This window comes from Egretta garzetta, unplaced genomic scaffold, assembly GCF_000687185.1.
Source record: "Egretta garzetta isolate BGI_Z169 unplaced genomic scaffold, ASM68718v1 scaffold179, whole genome shotgun sequence".
Taxonomy (NCBI): domain Eukaryota; kingdom Metazoa; phylum Chordata; class Aves; order Pelecaniformes; family Ardeidae; genus Egretta; species Egretta garzetta.
Window position 1 is genome coordinate 888,395 of NW_009270001.1, and position 18,503 is coordinate 906,897.

The window sequence follows — 18,503 nt, forward strand, 5'->3', positions numbered from 1 at the left end:
CAGGGGTAGGGGAACGGTTGGGCTTGGTGATCTGAAAGGGCTTTTCCAACCTAAATGGTTCTGTGATTCTATTATACAGTATACTAAACGTAATTATCTTCTTAATCTGTTTTTTTTCCTCTATGCCTTTGAGGGTCTCTATTTTTCCTTCTAGTCTCTATTCTAAAGACTTCAAACAGACGCATGCTTTCCCTATATGCATATTATGATGCCTTGCACAGAGGTAGGCGTAGCTCAGATTGCTGCGTAGTACCTAGCGACTTCTTTGCAAAAGAAATAACGACTGGCAAGTAGAGCTGACAAGTGTTCGAATTGCTGGTTTTGTATTAGTAAAAGTAACTTTGACACTGGGAAGTAAAAGTAGTATTTTGTTCGTCTTAAATGTTTGCACGTGCCAGCACTAGGTTTAAAGGTGTTCTCCAGTTAATTCAAAACACTTCCTCTTTGAGCACATACGCGTCTTAAAATCATTTCCCCAACAATCCTGTGCACCTGACTTTAAATCTGTTGAGGGTAGAGGGAGGAATGAAGTGAAATTATAAAATCAAATATCGGTGTCACTACATCTCATTTTTCTTAGAATGATAGAATTCCAGGTTGGAAGGGACCTCAAGGATCATCTGGTCCAACCTTGCTAGGCAAGAGCACAGCCTAGACAAGAGGGCCCAGCCACCCTGTCCAGCTGAGGCTGGAAAGTGTCCAGTGTGGCAGAGTCAACCAATTCCCTGGAGGCATTATTCCAATGGTTGGCAGTTCTCATTCTTCTTGAAAAATTAATTTTTTGCTTCTGAAAACTTTTTTGTTGCTTGTCTTCCTTCTCCCTTAATCCTGTTCTAAATGTGTGGGATTGGAAGGGATTATTTTTTTTTTCCATTTTATAAATGAAGAATTAGTTTGAAAAGAAAATTAGACATTCTGGAATCCTATGGAAATAGTTGTGTGAGGACCATGAGGCCAGACGAGCAGTGGAGCAGGCTGCCCAGTGAGGTTGTGCCATCTCCATCCTTGAAAGTTTCCAAGACTCAGCTGGATGAAGCCCTGAGCAACCTGGTGTGACCCCATAGCTGCCCCTGCTTGGAGCAGGAGGTTGGGCCAAAGACCTCCCGAGGTCCCTTCCAGCCTGAATCATCCTGTGATCTTATGCTCCAAAAAATTATTTCTTCCTTTCTATTTGACTTCTAAAACTTCTGTCTTTTCCATCCTCTTCATCTGGTTTCTTTGAGCCATCGGTTTGGTCCCGGTAGTGTTTTTCTTCGGTGAACTAATTTGATCATTTTGTTGTCAAAATCAATATTGCGAGTAAATGTCGCTCTCACTGTGCCAAGATATTTTTTTTTAACATGTTTCCATGTTTGTTTCTGTCCCCATTTTTGTCTGATCCTGTTGATAAAAAATGTTACCGAAAATCCCCCTGTCAAGGGGATGATACGCGTTTACTGTGCTCCCTCCTGTTCCGACCACAGCGATAACGTACCAGCACAGTGTGCTGGGCAAAAGCCAGAGGAGTTTTCTATTAAAAAAACCAAACCCAACAACAAATTCCACCCTACCCCTCAAAAAAAAAACAAACCCAAAGATCAAACCACCACCGCCCCCAAAGAAAAAAACAACCCAAAAAAGCCGAAAAACCCCAACAACTCCTTTTTCATGTCTCGCTATGCAAGTTTGTTGTTGGCTTGAGGTGGCTGGTCCAAGGCTGATAGCTGATTGAGTCAGACAGTTGTAAAATGAAATACAACGCCGGGTCGATTTGCACTTTTCCCCGTGTTTCTCATGCGTTTTCCTCTCTCTCTCTCCCTCTTCTAGCATGCACTTAGTTTCCCAGGTTTCAAGTAGTCATAATACTGTGATGTTATGTTCTTATATAATACCATAAAACCTTTTTTTTTTTTTTTTTTTTTTTTATATTGTGGTCACATTTGCAGCTTCAGTTGTCCTGGACAGAAATACTGTTCCATCTCAGAAATTGTATCGCTTGTGAGGAGTTGAAATAGGTGTTGCCAGGAGCAGAGCTAATAAAAATGTGAGGATTTCCTTCCTTAAGATGTTCCCTTTCTATAGTTTTTTTTCAAATATATTTCTTGAAGTGAATTGATGGTTTATTAGAGTTATTTCCAGCTTTATTTGGCAACCTTCTAGCCTTTTGATTCAGGAATGTGGTCTGTCATTTGCTTTACTTAATTCTCCAAGGAGTCTGTTACCAGATAATGTCTACTACTCAGGTTTGTGTTGCAGATACTAAAAATGCCTTGGAGGTTTCCAGCTAACAAAGCTCTCCCGTTCTTCAGCATCTGTGTGCGAGTAAGAGAAGTAGACCCCATCTGGAAACGTTAAATGGGTAGCTTCAGTGAGACAGTTTAAAGGTGTTGACTTTGTTTATGAATGTTTCTGTAGGTTTTCAGATGAAATCATTTTTTTGGAGGTGGCTTTATAGGTTTCTGATACAGCCGTGGCATCAAAAGCTGTGATGGGATTGCGGGTCTGCAACTGAGCTTCCAGCTCTTGGGAGAAGGTGGTGGTCGTCTTAAATTAGGTAATTCAGCGGCATAGATGGAGGGGTTTGCCCTGAAAAAAGCCTATATCGTTTCAGATGTCACAGTAAGAACTCCTGAAATCTAGTGTTAAAAAAGAGGATAGAGTTTAAAATGAAATAAACACGAGTTTTGCAGTGAATTGAGGAATACGCTTGTTTATTATATTAAATCGATGCAGTTGAGTATTTGTAATCTTTTTCAGTGCAGTGGTGTTTGAGAGGTTGTGCAAAGCGCCGGAGCTGGGATTAATTGCAGGAAGCAAAGTGGGAAAGACTTTCAAAGAAAGGAAAGAAAAAGCTGTGTATATAATTTGGCGAGGCAACAAAGACGACATGACTGTGCCTTTTATTTAAAGGCTGTAAACACTGAACTGGGGAAGAAATGTTTTATGGTGTTACATACAACCACTTATAGGAATAAGTAGATGAAGTTGAACGAAGTAATGCTTAGGCTGAATATTAGGAAAAAAAATCTTAACATTGAGGTTTATTAGGTTATGGAACACTCTTCCCAAAGGATGTGGTTCAAGCTCCATTACTAGTCCCTTAAAATTAGACTGGATAGAATAACAAAATGTACTGGAGGGAACACTGCATGGGTAGGGGATGAACACAGTTACCTAATAGGTCTTCGCATTTCACTTGCTTCCATGATTCATTTCCTGAAAAACTGCTTCCAGAATGTGTTAATGACATCACGGCCCCGGCCTCCTCGGACACGTTGGTGCTTCTCGGGGCTGCGGCTTTCGGAGAGTTTATTTGGAGATTTGCTAGGTTGTCTTCTTTTTTTTTTTTTTTTTTTCTCCCCCCCCAGTGGCTTCTATAGCTCAGCTGTTCCCTGCAGCTTTCCTGTTTTGCTGCAGCGTTGCAGGGAGCAACGGGTCCGGGCAAAAATCAGGTGCCTGGGGTGCATTTTAAAAATTTGGATACACACGCACATGAACCGGGCTATGCCTGGCGAGGCTGTGATCAGGAGCGGGGCAGGCAGCAGAGTTTGTGTTGCAGAGCTTGGCTTCACAGAAATGACTACCTTCTGCTGTTCTTGGCAAGTAGGATGAAATACTTGTCTCTGTTAGAATAGTATTATTAGGTGTGAAAAACCTCAAACAAATAAGTTGTACTCAGTCATGTATTTCAATGAGCCAGTCTTAGTGGTTCTGTTGCACTGATTTGATGAGAAGAAAATAACTTGTTTTTAAAATGTCTTCTACAGGGTTGGTTTTTGGTGGGTTTTTTTTTTTTTTTAGACATTTAAAGACAATCTAAAACATGCTCTTAATCTTTCTATGGCATTGCAGTCACTTTTCTGTAGTATTTAGGAATTAAATACTGAAAATGAAGTATAATAATATTAAAGCACCTGAAATATAGTAGAGCACCTGAAATAAAGCCTGTGGCAATCCACTGTGTAAGTTCATAGAATCATAGAATGTTTAGGGTTGGAAGGGACCACTAGTGGTCATCTAGTCCAACCCCCCTGCAGGAGCAGGGACACTGCTAACCAGATCAGGTTGCTCAGAGCCCCATCCAACCTGGCCTTGAATGTTCCCAGGGATGGGGCCTCCACTACCTCTCTGGGCAACCTGTTCCAGTGTTTTACCACCCTCATTGTAAAAAATTTCTTCCTTACCTCTAGCCTGAACCTACCCTGTTCTAGTTTAAAACCATTTCCCCTTGTCCTAACATGGACAGTTGAGACGTGTGGCTTTGACCTTGCACAGCACTTTGCACCAAGGACTAAGTGGTAGCTTGATAGGATTTTAAGCCTAGATAAGCTGTTTGAACTGATCATGCATTTACTGTGATATACATCCTTTACTGTTCCTATATTCCAAACAGTAAATAAGAGTCAAGATGGACTGGTACATAGCTGTTGTCTCAAAATGCTTACAGCACTGCACACAAGCTTTTACATTCAGTATCTCCCACGTGGGAATTCTTGCTGCAGGCTGCTGATGACTTAGCAACCAGTTAGCCTACCAATATATGAAATGTGAATTTGTTTTGCTAGCTTGTGTGTCAGCCAGAAACTATTCATTTGTAGTTGGTTTTAAAAGTCTTTCCTCCTTTGTCGCAAGCTAGCTTGGGTTAATTCTGTTAGTCAAGTGCCAGACAGTGGAGAGCATGAACTGAAAATTAAAAATTGTTACTTTTGTCACTTGTATTACTATGTCAGATAAGATGCTGCATAAATCTGACCTATAAAAACTTGTGTCAGCTGAAAAAGTTACTGCAATATTTAGGACAGCCATTTTTACGCTTCTGAGTTTTAGAATTTCCCTACCCAAAAAATCTACAGTCTAATCAGATCCATTTTTTCAGTCAGATTATGGTTTGCGTGTTTATGCTCCTTATGAGTTTAATGTTGCTTGAGGATGGAATACTAGACATACAAGTCCGTTAGCCACATAAAAATCATTCCATATTTCCTATATTTCAGCTTTGCTAATTTCTTGCTGTCATGAATCTACCAAAAACTTGCAGTGGGACTTCCCTAAAATTAATGTAGCTGCTGATTTTATAGTCTTTCTAAGTGTACCTGGTGCTCCTCACAACTAGCAGTTTTAAGTTGCTTAAATAAGGAGCTGACATGTTAAGGACGTGCTTATAAAGTATAAAACAACTTTGACTTGAGACTTTATGTGAACAGCATCTTGATATAGCAGTTGCTTCACTGATCCAACCTCTCCCAGTTACGATTCCATGGACCACTTTTTCCTCTCCCATTCATTATCACATAACATCCCCGTGGCAACTTGAGAAATTGCTTACATGGAAAAGTAATCGTAGGAAAGTATTTATGTATTTTTAGCTTTCTTCTAACACAATGTAGCAGCTGGAAACAAGGACAAGAGCCAGCACAACATGAACTGCCAGCTCTCCATGGGCCACCAGAAAGTGTTCATCAGACCACAATGTAAGAACCATTGAATTGACTTAAGAAATGTGACACACATAATAAGCATTAAATAATAAAAAAACAACCCTCAAGTTCCCAAAGCTGCTGCTTGAATGCAGTAAGAATGAAATAGTAATTGTAATGTTTTTGAATAATACGTTATTCACTGGTTTTGGTGGGGGAAGTACATGATGGTATCAATTAGATGCAACGAAAATCACTTTTGCTTTAGTTCTTCAGAATCACAGAATGGTTGGGGTTGGAAGGGACCTATGGAGATAATCAAATCCAAACCCCCTGCTAAATCAGATTCACCTAGAGCAGGTTCTACAGGATTGCATCCAGGTGGGTACTGAGTATCTCCAGAGAAGGAGACCACAGCCTCTCTGGGCAGCCTGTTCCAGTGCTCTGTCACCCTCAAAGAAGATTTTCCTCATATTCAGATGGACCTTCCTGTGTTTTGGTTTGTGCCTGTTGCCTCTTACCCTGTTGCTGGGCACCACTGAAAAGAGTCTGGCCCCGTCCTCCTGACATCCACCCAGCATTGATAAGATCCCCTCTGTTTCCTCTTACCCAGGCTAAACAGACCCAGCTCTCAGCCTTTTCTCATAAGAAAGATGCTCCAGTCCCCTCATCATCTTTGTTGCCCTCCTCTGGACTCTCTCCAGTAGTTCCTTGTTGGTCTTGAACTGGAGAGCCCAGAACTGGATGCAGTACCCCAGATGTGGCCTCAACAGGGCAGAGTAGAGGGGGAGGAGAACCTCCCTCGATCTGCTGGCCGCACTTTTCCTAATGCACCCCAGGATACCATTGGCCTTCTTGGCCACAAATGCACATAGTTGGGTCATGGTTAACTTGTCCTCTGGTACTCCCAGATCCTTCTCTGTAGAGCTGCTGTCTAGCAGGTCAACCACTAACCTGTACTGGTGCATGGGGGTTTTCCTCCCTACATGCAGGACCCTACCCTTGCCTTTGTTGAACTTCATCAGGTTCCTCTCCAGCCTGTCCAGGACTTGCTGAACAGCAGCACAGCCTTCTGGTATATCAGCCGCTTCTTCCAGTTCTGTGTTGTCGGCGAACTTGCTGAGGGTACGTTCTGTCCTTTCATCTAGGTCATTGATTAGTAATATTGGAATGCTGTCAGAGTATGCCAGAGTGGCCTGGCCCATTTTCCAATTCCGTAAACTTCCTTCTTCCATTTGAGTTTTGTCAGAAGCTCCTTGCTTATCCATGCAGGTCTCCTGCCCCCTTTGCTTGATTTCTTGCTCATAGGGATGCATTGATCTTGAGCTTGGAGGAAGTGATATTTGAATGTTAGCCAGCTCTCTTGGACCCCCTTACCTTCTAGAGCCATAACCCATGGGATTCCTCCAAGTAGGTCCATGGAGAGGCCAAAGTTAGCTCTCTTGAAGTCCGGGGCTGTAATCCTACTTACTGCCCTGCTTCCTCTACTCAGGATCCTGAACTCCACCATCTCTTGGTCGCTGCAGCCAAGGCTGCCCCCAACCTTCACATCCCCAGCCAGTCCTTCTTTGTTTGCTAGTACAGGGTCCAGCAGCCCACCTCTCCTTGTTGGCTCCTCCACCACCTGCATCAAAAAATTATCATCAGTGCTCTGCAGGAACCTCCTGGACTGCGTGTGCCTAGCTGTGTTGTCTTTCCAACAGATATCAGGGTGGTTGAAGTCCCCTGTGAGAATCAGGGCTTGTGATTGTGAAACTACTTTCAGCTGTCTGTAGAACACCTTATTGGCTTCCTCTTTCTGATCAGGTGGCCTGTAGTGAACACTCACAACAGTGTCACATGTGTTAGCCTGCCCCTTAATTCTTACCCATAAGCTCTTGACTCATTCTTCATCCACCAGCAGAGCTCGATACATTCCAGTTGCGCTCTCATGTGAAGAGCAACTCCAGCACCTCGCCTTGCTGGCCTGTCTTTCCTAAAAAGTACGTAGCCATCATCTATATTTACTGCTGCTTTACATGTTGCAGCATTGAACAGTCTTCTGGATGCTGAAAGCTTTGTAAGTAGGAAAGCAGGCTGTGGAGCTAGGACTTGATTTAAACAGACTATTGAAACATAGGTTAGATCTGTTTGGTGGGGGTTTTGTGGTTGGGTTTTCTTTCTGATATTTAATGCTCTTTTTACTGAGTCCTCTAGCCTCATCTATGTCTGTTCTTTCCATTTTTGCAACAAGGGAACAGGATTGTCATTTTGGGAACGTTAAAATGACAGGAAGACATCAAGAAGATCTTTTGAAGATCTTCACGTTTACCAAAACCCTTCTTCCTTTTCAGTCTTGAGAGCAGCCTGGGGCTGCACCTCAATCTGCAAAGTAGTTTCAAAAGCAATAAAACTCATTGTCAGGATGCTAATAACGTAGGATAGAGGGGGGAATGAGGAAGGGATCTGCTCTGTTACCAAGCTCCAGCGATGAGAGAAATGAGCATACTCAAAAAGGCTATGCCAGCATTAAATGAAATTTAATGCCTGTGTTTTAAACTTCATGAAGGATAAGCTATTCAAAGGAAAACTTGATGAAGTTCCGTTATTAATATGATTGCATTTTGCACCTGCTATTAAATAAAAAATAAAAAAAATTCTCCTTTTCCCAGGAATATACTTTGATGTAAGTAGCACCAATATCCTCTGCATTAATGTAATGCTCTTCCCAGGGAGAGAGCTCAGAGGGTTTATATTCCAAGCCTTTTCACTGAAGGTTGGAAAGTGAGTAAGATGTGTTTTGTGGAGGAATTACAACTGGTTTAATAAATAGCCCAAGAAAGCTCACAAATTAATTATAGCTCCCAGTCTGTTGATATACTAACTTGAAATAATGGTATGCAGTGCTAGAAGTCCAGTTGGCTATAAATTTCAATGCTTTATAAGGAGTAAATTTTTAAAGTACCTGTCTTTTGGTTTTAAAGCGTCTGTAAAATCAAGTTCTTGGAATTTTGCTCAGTCACATGGAAGTAAATAAGTGATTTAAACTGTTCTCCAAGGAGGTACAAACAGGAACCTTATTTGTATCTCCGTGTTGTTGCGTAAGAGAGGGCAGAGCGTTAGGCTGAGATTTCTGCCGAATTGTGTTTGCATTAAATAACAGCCTGGTGAAAGAAAGTTCTTTTTTGATGAATGTGTCATAAGTTCATTTTGCCATTAAGTGTTGTTCCACAGGCTGTCAAACTTGATTAAAATCCTGGCTTTGTTTGCATGGCTATGAACAGTGTTTCTACCATCTTACTCAAGACCTCAGATTCTCTACTGCAAAAAACCATACCTTGCTCTTAAGCAAGACCTGCTTTCCTTGCTGGGCCTTACATAGAATTATATGAACAGGGAAAAAAAAAAAGAAGCTGTGATGGGTATTTTTGTGGAAAGGAAGGAAAAAAATGGATCCTCTCATTCTGTTTTAAAGATAAAAGCAGTCTGTTCCTTCTCGAAGCATCTGTGTATTTGCCAGATATGATTGGCAAAATGTTAATATTTCTCTAATTGACAAAAATTCTAGTAATGTGGTTCCATGTGGAATTGAGTCGAGAAATGAAGTTATAGTAAAGACTTGCAATTAAAAATAGATTACAAGTGTTTTGCAGGAAACAGTAAATTCTGTAGGTGGAAGAAGTGATCCGAATACATAAATGTCAAAGAGACTGGTTTAGGGTTAAGGATTATTAACTTTGTCACTTACAGTTAGCACCAGAAAGGTAGTAGTCCGTAACGTAGAGGTTTTTCAGAATTTATAGAGCTTCAGCAGCACCTGGGGTCATGACGTTATTCATAGAATCATAGTATCATCAAATGGTTTGGGTTGGAAGGGACATTTGAAGGTCATCTAGCCCAACCCCCCTGCAGTGAGCAGGGACATCTTCAACTCCCATCAGGTTGCTCACAGCCCCATCCAACCTGACCGGGAATGTTCCCAGGGATGGGGCATCCACCACCTCTCTGGGCAACCTGTCCCAGTGCCTCACCACCCTCATCGTAAACAATTTCAGCCCATGGGCTGTTCTGTGAGCACAGAGGACCCCTCCGTGGGTAAGGTTTGCTGGGCTGGGACCCCAGAGGCTCCCTCAGAGCAGGGGGGCTCCAGCCCTCGCAGCATTTTAGTAGCCCTCCTCTGGCCCCGCTCCAACAGGTCCATGTCCTCCTGGTGCTGAGGGCTCCCGAGCTGGACGCAGGGCTCCAGGGGAGGTCTCCCCAGGGCAGAGCAGAGGGGCAGAATCCCCTCCCTCGATGCTGGCCACGCTTCTCCTGTTGCAGCCCAGGGTCGGGTTGGCTTCTGGGCCGCCAGCGCCCATTGCCGGCTCATGTCCAGCTTTTCATCCACCAGCACCCCCAAGTCCCTCTGGGCAGGGCTGCTCTCCATCCTTTCTTCCCCCAGCCTGTATGGATACTGGGGGTTACCCCGACCCAGGTGCAGGACCTTGCACTTGGCCTTGTTGACCCTCATGAGGTTCACACAGGCCCACCTCTCCAGCTTGTCCAGGTCTCTTTGGATGCCACCCCATCCTTCTGGTGTGTCAACCGCACCACTCAGTTTGGCGTCATCCGCAAACTTGCTGACGGTAAACTCGATCTTGCTGTCTATGTCATTGATGAATATATTCAACAGCACCGGTCCTAGTACGGACCCCTGAGGGACACCACTTGTCACCGGTCTCCATCAGGACATTGAGCTGTTATTGCAGGCAATCCACCCCCTTCATCCTCCTTGCAGTTCAGTCGTTTAGTTTTGAGAATTGTAGCTCGTCTTTGCCGCTGCCCAGAGATATAGACAGCTTTAAGAAAACTTCTGTAATTTGCATTACCCTTGGGATATATACTAAAATGACAAAAGAATATGAGTGAAATTGAAAGTGAAATTTAAACATGAAAGAAATCCAAGCACTATATGTTAAAGTGTCTATGCAAATTTTACTCCATGCTTTTAACGATGCCAGGCAGCACTAGTACAGTTACAGCCACCTATGGCTATGCTACTGGCTTAAACAGGAATTTTAAACCGATTTTCTTCCTTTTATTCTGTTTCTCCATGATGAAGGAGAATCTGAAGTGTGATACTGGGCACTTTTTTTGGTATCAGTGTGTATTTTTTGTATATTTAGTTTTCTGTTAATTGTAACTTTAGTTCTGAAAAGAAGATGGTAAGGAGAGCTTCTAGGGGGTTGCAGCATTACTTTAGGTTTTTTTCGCTTGCTAAAAAAATTAAATGTACCTTAATAATTTTGACATAGACGTAAATGGAATGTCAGATGTAGCAATGTGATACTTCTAATATTGTGAATATGGAGAATACAGCTAGAAATGCTGATGACTTATCTCTCTGTCTTTTAAAGGTCTCTATCTATTTAGCACTTTAAGCTGCTGTTAATGATCCGACACAATATTTTCCTTAGAAATGTCTGGTAACCAGTAGGTTGGGAGCACCAACCAATACTTGGCACCTCATTTGCCATTGCACTTTGGAAATGAAAGGAATATTATGAACCCATTAGCATGGGATTGTTTTTCTGGAGGAATATACTTGGCCAACAAGAGACACAACTTGGGGAGGTTACTTGGGTCATAGATCAACATGCAGATTTCTCTTGGACATAATTACCTCATTCTCCCTGGTGGAAGATTCAACTTACTCGCCAGCACTTTGGCCATATCCCTCTTTTCCTCACTACTGAGGAAAGGTGTAGTAATGGTAGATGCCAGGCATGGAAGGGTGGGGTGGTGGAAATTAAAAATGCTGGCTTAGCCGAGAACTACACTAAACTTACTTTAAGAAAGGAAATGTGCTGAATTTGATTTCGTTTAACGAATGATGATAACTATATAATTATTTCTTTTTTTTTTTTTTTAAAGAATTTCTTTGCATGTTACCTATCCGAATAACTCATGTGAATTTAGAAGCTCTCTTCACGGTCGGCATTTTTACTAAGCTTCGTTCTGATTTCAGGACAGTGGATCAAAACCAGAGTGATAAAGGATTGTTCATGTAACATGAAATTTTTGCTAAGAAGGCTGTAATTATAGTGCTTTTTATTATAAGAATTCTTTCAACCTGCTTAATACTGAACAGCATGAGTTTCCTTGCCCTTGACATGGCAGTAATTGCCTTGCAATTGTGTTGATGAAGGGAGCGCAGATTTATTACAAAATCTCACTCTATAATTATATTTGAAGAAAAATACTCTTCGGCTGGTTTGAAGTTTTGTAGGGCTACGAGTGCTTCAGATTCTTTTCATTGGTTATACTGTGCTTACGTTTTGCATTCAAATGACTTACAGGTTTTTGTCCCGTGCACCTTGAATCTCGCAGACTAGAAGACTGAAAACTAAACTTTCTTCATTTTTCTGTCTTAAGGAAATGTGTTGTTGTTAATTTTTAATTTCAGCATTAATTAAAAAAAAAGGAAATAAGAATTTTGGGGTCTTTTTTAAAGGTGAGATTATTTCTTACTGTTATGCTGTATGATTCAAGACTTTGGCCTATTAACTGAATGATTTGCTGAGATTCTCAGTCTCTGCTGTAAAATCTCAAGATACACTCAAAAAACCGAAGTGCTAAGCAGGCGTGTGGGGATGAATCAAGCACTGGAAGGGGCTGCCCAGGGAAGGGGTCGAGTCCCCACCCCGGGGGGATTTAACAGCCGGGCAGCCGAGGTGCTGAGGGCCAGGGTTTGGGGGTGGGATGGCAGGGGTAGGGGAACGGTTGGGCTGGGGGATCTGAAATACAACCTAAATGGTTGTATTAATTTAATCCAATGTGATTGGGAGGGGCTGCTTCTTATCACCTGGAAATGTATCAGGAGCCCAGATGTGATCAAGGTAGAGGCCCAGTGACACTGAAGTTGTCATGGGTCACCACAGCCATTGGTGGGGGGCACATTTTATCCTTTTTCCCCAATCATGCTGAGTCTGCAGCATCTCTGCTTCAGCTTTGGTACTTTTCTTCCCCCCCCCCCCCCAGTGTAATACAGTCTCATGAGTGCTGGCAAGGAAATATGGATTTATGGACTTGCTGGAGGAGACTTTAATCCTCCCCTGCTGCCCATTCTCCCTTCCAGTCTTCCGTTAATCGGTATTTGAGCACGTAGCTGGTCAACTTTGGTTCACCAACGCTGCTGTAATTAGGAACAGGAATTTCAAATGCAGGAGTTTAGTATTCAAATTAATTTTTTTAGTGCTGTAAGGATTAAGTATGACAATGACTCTGCCCTTCAGGCTCAACCATCAAAGTTTAAACATTCTGATAATGAGAGTTTTAACGAGCAGCCTACAGGTTGCAGCCTTAATACTGGAGCTGTACATGCACCGTATGTATGCACCTACATATAGGGAAGGGTATTCTAAAATGCATTCTTCCTGTAGTGGGTAGGTGAAACACTAGCACGGGTTGCCCAGAGAGGTGGTGGAGGCCCCATCCCTGGGAACATTCCAGGCCAGGTTGGACGGGGCTGTGAGCAACCTGATGTGGTTCAAGGTGTCCCTGCTCCTGCAGGGGGGTTGGGCTGGGTGACCTCTGGGGGTCCCTTCCCACCCAAACCATTCTATGATTCTATAGTGAGTGAGCAAAGACCTGAGAGTTGGTGTGGAATGATGGGGTATTCACATTTTTGTACCTAATACATTTTTTGCAGGTCTAAACCGACTGAAGTTTTGGTGCTTTGTTACATGTGTATTTTCGAGGCAGTTGTAAGGCAACAAAAACTTGTTTACCCAAGAGGAATCAATCAGTCTGGGTTTCTGACAGTATCGATAGTGATATGTCACTTCAAGCTTTTCTTTCTTTGTCACTAGATTTTTAACTTCAAATGATTGTAACCAGTTTGTACTTCCATACCTTTACATCCGATACGCAATCCCTTAAAAAGGAATTTCAGAGCAAAGTACTTCCAACTGGAGTGCTTTTTCAAGTTGTTTTGTCTTCTTTAGGAATCCAAAAATATGAGGCTGAGTTGAACAATGCCTTAGAATTTAAATTGCTGTTCATCCTGTCTTTTTTTCCAAGAAGTTTGATTTGCTATTATGTTGTCTACCCACAGTAATGAGCAATGATGATGGTTTCTATAGGCCTCTCAATCTGGAGGTTCTAGCATGAGAAGTATGAGGGTTTTTTTTACTAAGTTTTGCCTAAAATTTAGGTTTTGTTAAAAACAGGATACATGACAAAAATGCTGCATGCTGGACCAATTTGGTTTTATTAAAAAGGCAACGTACAAGCTCCTTTTCCTCTCTTAATATGTTAGCGTTGTCAGGTTTGCTACATGAACCCTTCAGCTGGTATCTGCTCTGTTTTTATAGAATTTATAGAATAGATTCCCCTTATAGAATCATAAATCATAGAATGCTTTGGGTTGGAAGGGACCTTTAGAGGTCATCTACTCCAACCCCCCTGCAGTGAGCAGGACTCCCCTTCAAAGATAGGCTTTTATTTCACTTCTCCTAATTTCCTTTTCATATATTCCTATGACTTAATTTTCTTGAATTTCCAGCAGTCTTTCAATTCCCACCTCTCCGTGCCCACTGCTGGGTTGCTCCTGACATACTCATTCTGAGAAATGGAGTCTCCAGACCTGTCATCTCATTGTACAGGGGTGGCTTGTTTTTCCCTCTTCTCTCTACCTGTGCGTCAGAGGCTATCTTTTCCCCTATAAGAGCTTTGTTCGTTAATATGTGAACAATTACAATTATTTTTTTTTTTACCTTTTCTCTCTAGCTGGCCTGTGGACAGTCTTCACGCTAGGTGGGGTGGGGAGCAAACCAACGCCGCAGCTGGAGCAGTGCTCCCCTCTAGCTAACCAGAGTCTGCTGCTTCTGCTGGTCTTGGCTAATCTGACCGATGCTCCAGATACACCAAATCCCTACAGGCAAGCGATTATGTCCTTCAAGAACACACAAGGTTTGTATCTGTTCTTACTTCTAAGCATGAACTGATGAAAACGAAGTGTTAAATTGCTGTGACTAGAGGTTCTTGTTTCAAAATTTCTTTTCCTTCCAGCCAGCCTGTGAAGGAGCAGTAACAGTGTATTTTGTTCTGGGAATTTGGAGATGGAGTTCCTCAGCTGCTGGAACTTCATTGAAGGGGCAAGGGGAGAAGGATACTCTTTCCTTTAGACTTGAGAAATGTTAGAAAGCTTCATAATTTTATCAGACATAAATAAAACTGCCCTATAAGTAGGTTGGTTATCCAAGAGTCTGCAGGGGACTCCTAAAACTTTATAGCGTTTGTGGAAATTCTGTTTAGCTGGAGTCATGTTCCTTAGAGCTAAGAGAAGCAATTGAATTGCTAACCGGATTGATTTGCTCGCTGTATTCTTGTATTGCAAACGTGAGGAGAGGCTGGTTAATGGAAACACTTCCGTGAGACGAAAGTATCAGAGTTGTTTCAGTGCTTGCCTGGTTTTTGGGAAGGCTGGTTCCAGTCTGTCCGTCAGGGAGCTGCAGGAGCAATGCTGTACTAACTCAGCGCCCTGCCGCAGTAACGCCCTAACGCAGCTTGGACTGTCTGGACAGCTCAGCTTGCAGGCAGCGCGCTTCTTTTCATAGAATCATAGAATCACTTTGGTTGGAAAAGACCTTTGAGATCATCGAGTCCAACCTGAAACCGAACCCTGCCATCCCACCACTAAACCATGTCCCTAAGACATACGTACTTCATCCGTACACTTAAATCTCTTTGGGTTTTAGCCATGGGGTTTATACCTTCCGTTGGATTTATGAAGGTTGATGGCATGCACGGGGCTACTCGGGTACTGCATGATAACCGGTGAAGCCACATCAATACCTCTGAGTTATTCGCTTTATTTAGGGGGAGTTTTTATATCCCTTTAACCATTAAGTTTTTAGGAGGTTGAGGTCTAAATTCACTCACCTTTACCTAGGAGATTTTTTGGGGGTTTGTTCTCATAAGAAGAATTCTTAGTCCTGACATGCCCCTTTGATGTCTTTTGGATGCTCTTTACAGCCGATTGAGATCAAATTCTTGATACAGTTTTAGTTTTTTTCTGGTTTTTAAACTGCGAACTTCTATTAAAGCTTTATTTTGGTTGTCTTTGTTTCATGTCATCAGTAACTAGTAATTATTTCAGTGAAAACTATTACACATGTATCATTATAAAATTTTAAAATAACTTATTCAATGTCAAAAATAGCATGAAAAGCCGTATTTTCTCTAGACGTGTACATTTATAGAATGACTTATGGTTTCCCATAACCTTATTTCCACTAGCAATACTCATATAACTGAGCTTAAATTTGATTCCTGTGAACATTCTGAGGGGCTGGTAAGAGGAGAATGATATGAAAAAGAAAGGCTGGTTAGTGTCATAATGATCTATAGTATGTGACTATAAAATAAAAACTGGCTTTTTTGTTGGAAGTAATTTATGTCATTTAGTTGGCACAAAACCAATCAAATTCAGGATAGTTTTCTTTATTCCACGTGGCCTAGAATAGTTTAATTTTTCTGTTGGTCAGTTTAACGTTCTCTAGAATAATACAGGATATGCTGCGGTTGCTGCTAAGTTTCTTTAATACTGTTTAGATTTTTTTTTTCCAGTTTTTTAAATATCCTTTAATAAAACCAATAGTGGAGTGCTGCGAATAGAAGTGGCACAGTTTAAACATCCACAGAAGTGAATCTTGAATGTCAGTGGATGCTCCTCAGCTAAAGGAACTGTGGCATCAGGTTGCTGCTTAATAGAGCACGTTGAATTGATCCTGATTTCACTGGCTGCATCCAAATTTTCCCTCGTAAAGAGAAATACTTGCCTGAAGCAGGATGGTTTGAAACCAATCGGTCCATAGTGATGCTCAGTGTTAGAAGGGGGCGTGAGGACGGGAACAGTAGTTCAGAAAAGCCAGGCTTTGGTCTCTCCTCTGCCTGCTGGTACAGCGTTTTGGGGAGAAAGCAGGATTTCCATCGCCGATGGGCTGTGTCTCGCCTCTGTGTGTGCGGCCGTGCCTCCCCCCCCAGGCCAGGGGAAGCAGCGGCTCCCCGGCACGCCGTCTCCGCCAGACCCCAGAAACCCGGTGGGAGCCAGGGCTCCTGTGGGGCCTCCTGCAGGACTTCCAAGTACTTTTTCCTTCCAAAGTGGGTGGAGATGTTGTTCAAAATAAGTGACGACTGCCACATTCTTCCATACTGAAAGCTATTTAGAAACTTTGCTAAGAATACAGGCTAAAAAGAAAGGGGAAAGCGAGACACCCACATCTCAGCGGGTATAAGGAGTGTTTGTGTGATCAGTCCCTACCAGTAGAGAGATTTCTTCAGAAGAGTAGAAAAGTTTGGTAGGAAACCACGGGACTACTCATTTAAGAGCCAAATTTGTGTTGGCTGATTGTTGCTGCCCATGGGCACACGTGTGGTGACGCTGTTCTCACCGTTTCCCATGGTGATGCAGTCTGTAATATCTGAGAAATCTTCCGGGATTTGAGGAAGAAGGAAGATTTGGATGAAGTGCAATAGCTGCTGCCTAGCATGCTGGCTATCGTCGTACCACTCGCTTGTAAAACGATGTGTAAAAAAGCAGGGTTTGAAATTTGCATTAGGTTTTGTTTTTTTTTCCTTTATCCTTCTGAGTCTTTCTCTCCTTAAAAATCCCTTCTGTCCACAAATCACTGGGCAGGAGTAGTGGTATTGCCACGCTATTTTGTACAGCGGAGCTTTCCGAAGTTAGTGCATTTTTACTAAATGATAAACAATTCTGTAGTCTGTTACTGTGGGGAAAAAAGGAATTTTAGTTAAATTCTTCAACTTTGGACATCTTGTTTATAGTAATACAGAAATTTTGAAGTCCAGACCTTTAGTATACTTGAGTATCCAAACTGCTATTGTTCCCAGAATATCCTCTTGCCATGAAATTGCTGTAATTTTTCCATATGCATAGCTTGTTTGTGTGCTCAGAAAAGATAGCCTTTGTATTCAGTTGCCAGGATGCTGAAATAAATCAGCTCAAAAAGGCAGACTCGTCCTACGTCGTGTGTCATCACAGAAGATGCATGCTTTGAATGGATGTTTTTGAACAGAGCTGGACAGGAAAAGACTTCATACAAATTTCTGTGAAGCTTTGGGGAGTTGGGAAATGTACCTGCTCGGCACTGGAACAAAACCTTCCACTCTCAAAGGTTCCTTCTAAAGAAAAGCAAAGGCAAAATCTCTGACTTGGGGAGGTCTGGAGGCTGAGTGAGGACGTGGATCTGGCTTTCTGACACGAGTGCATTGACTGTCACATTTGCTTTTTCCATTTCTGCTGGAAATTCCTAGACGTTAAGAGATCCGTGCTGATGGACGTCTGTGTTGAAACTGGGGTAAAGCTGCTTGTGAAAAGGTTCTGCGAACAGAAATCTGTTTTATTCTCACTTCCAGCTCTGGCACAGATTATCCTGTGAACGCGAACAAACTGCTGTTAGTTTGAGGGATGTTAGTCTATGTGCCGTGGTGTTTTAAATCACTTTAACCCACTAAACTCCCCACCACACAGGCATCTATGCCGTGGTGTTTTAAATCACTTTAATTAACCCACTAAACTCCCCACCACACAGGCATCTTTTGAAGTCCTGACAACGCCTGTGTTTCACTGAAAATATACTGATAGTTTGGACCTGTGTGCCCTTCATGCCAACAAACGGATAGGAGATATTCCACCTTGACGCCAATGAACTAACCCTGGAAGTTTGGGGTGCAGGGATTGGAAACACCTGAATTATCAGTATGTCAGTGCCAGAGAAGACACTGCATAGAATCATAGAATCGTTTGGTTGGAAAAGCCCTTCAAGATCACCAAGCCCAACCGTTCCCCTACCCCTGCCATCCCACCCCCAAACCCCGTCCCTCAGCACCTCGGCTGCCTGGCTGTTAAATCCCCCCAGGGGTGGGGACTCGACCCCTTCCCTGGGCAGCCCCTCCCAGTGCCTGACAGCCCCAAGGGGAAGGAATTGTTCCCCATGCCCAACCTCACCCTGCCCTGGCACAACTTGAGGCCAGTGCCCCTCGTCCCATCGCCCCTTCCCTGGGAGCAGAGCCCGACCCCCCCGGCTCCCCCCTCCTCTCAGGCAGTTGTAGGGAGCGATGAGG

At 42.7% G+C, this 18,503-nt stretch overlaps 1 protein-coding gene across 5 annotated transcripts in view; it reads left to right on the top strand.

Moving 5' to 3' along the window:
* The window catches only part of DYM (dymeclin), a 249,280-nt gene that overhangs the window by 83,128 nt on the left and 147,649 nt on the right, over positions 1 to 18,503 (top strand). For all 5 annotated transcript variants that reach the window (XM_035903105.1, XM_035903104.1, XM_035903102.1 and 2 more), the window contains one exon: positions 14,145 to 14,327. In XM_035903105.1, coding sequence (XP_035758998.1) covers positions 14,145 to 14,327 — 183 coding nt within the window. The remainder of the gene's footprint in view (positions 1 to 14,144; positions 14,328 to 18,503) is intronic.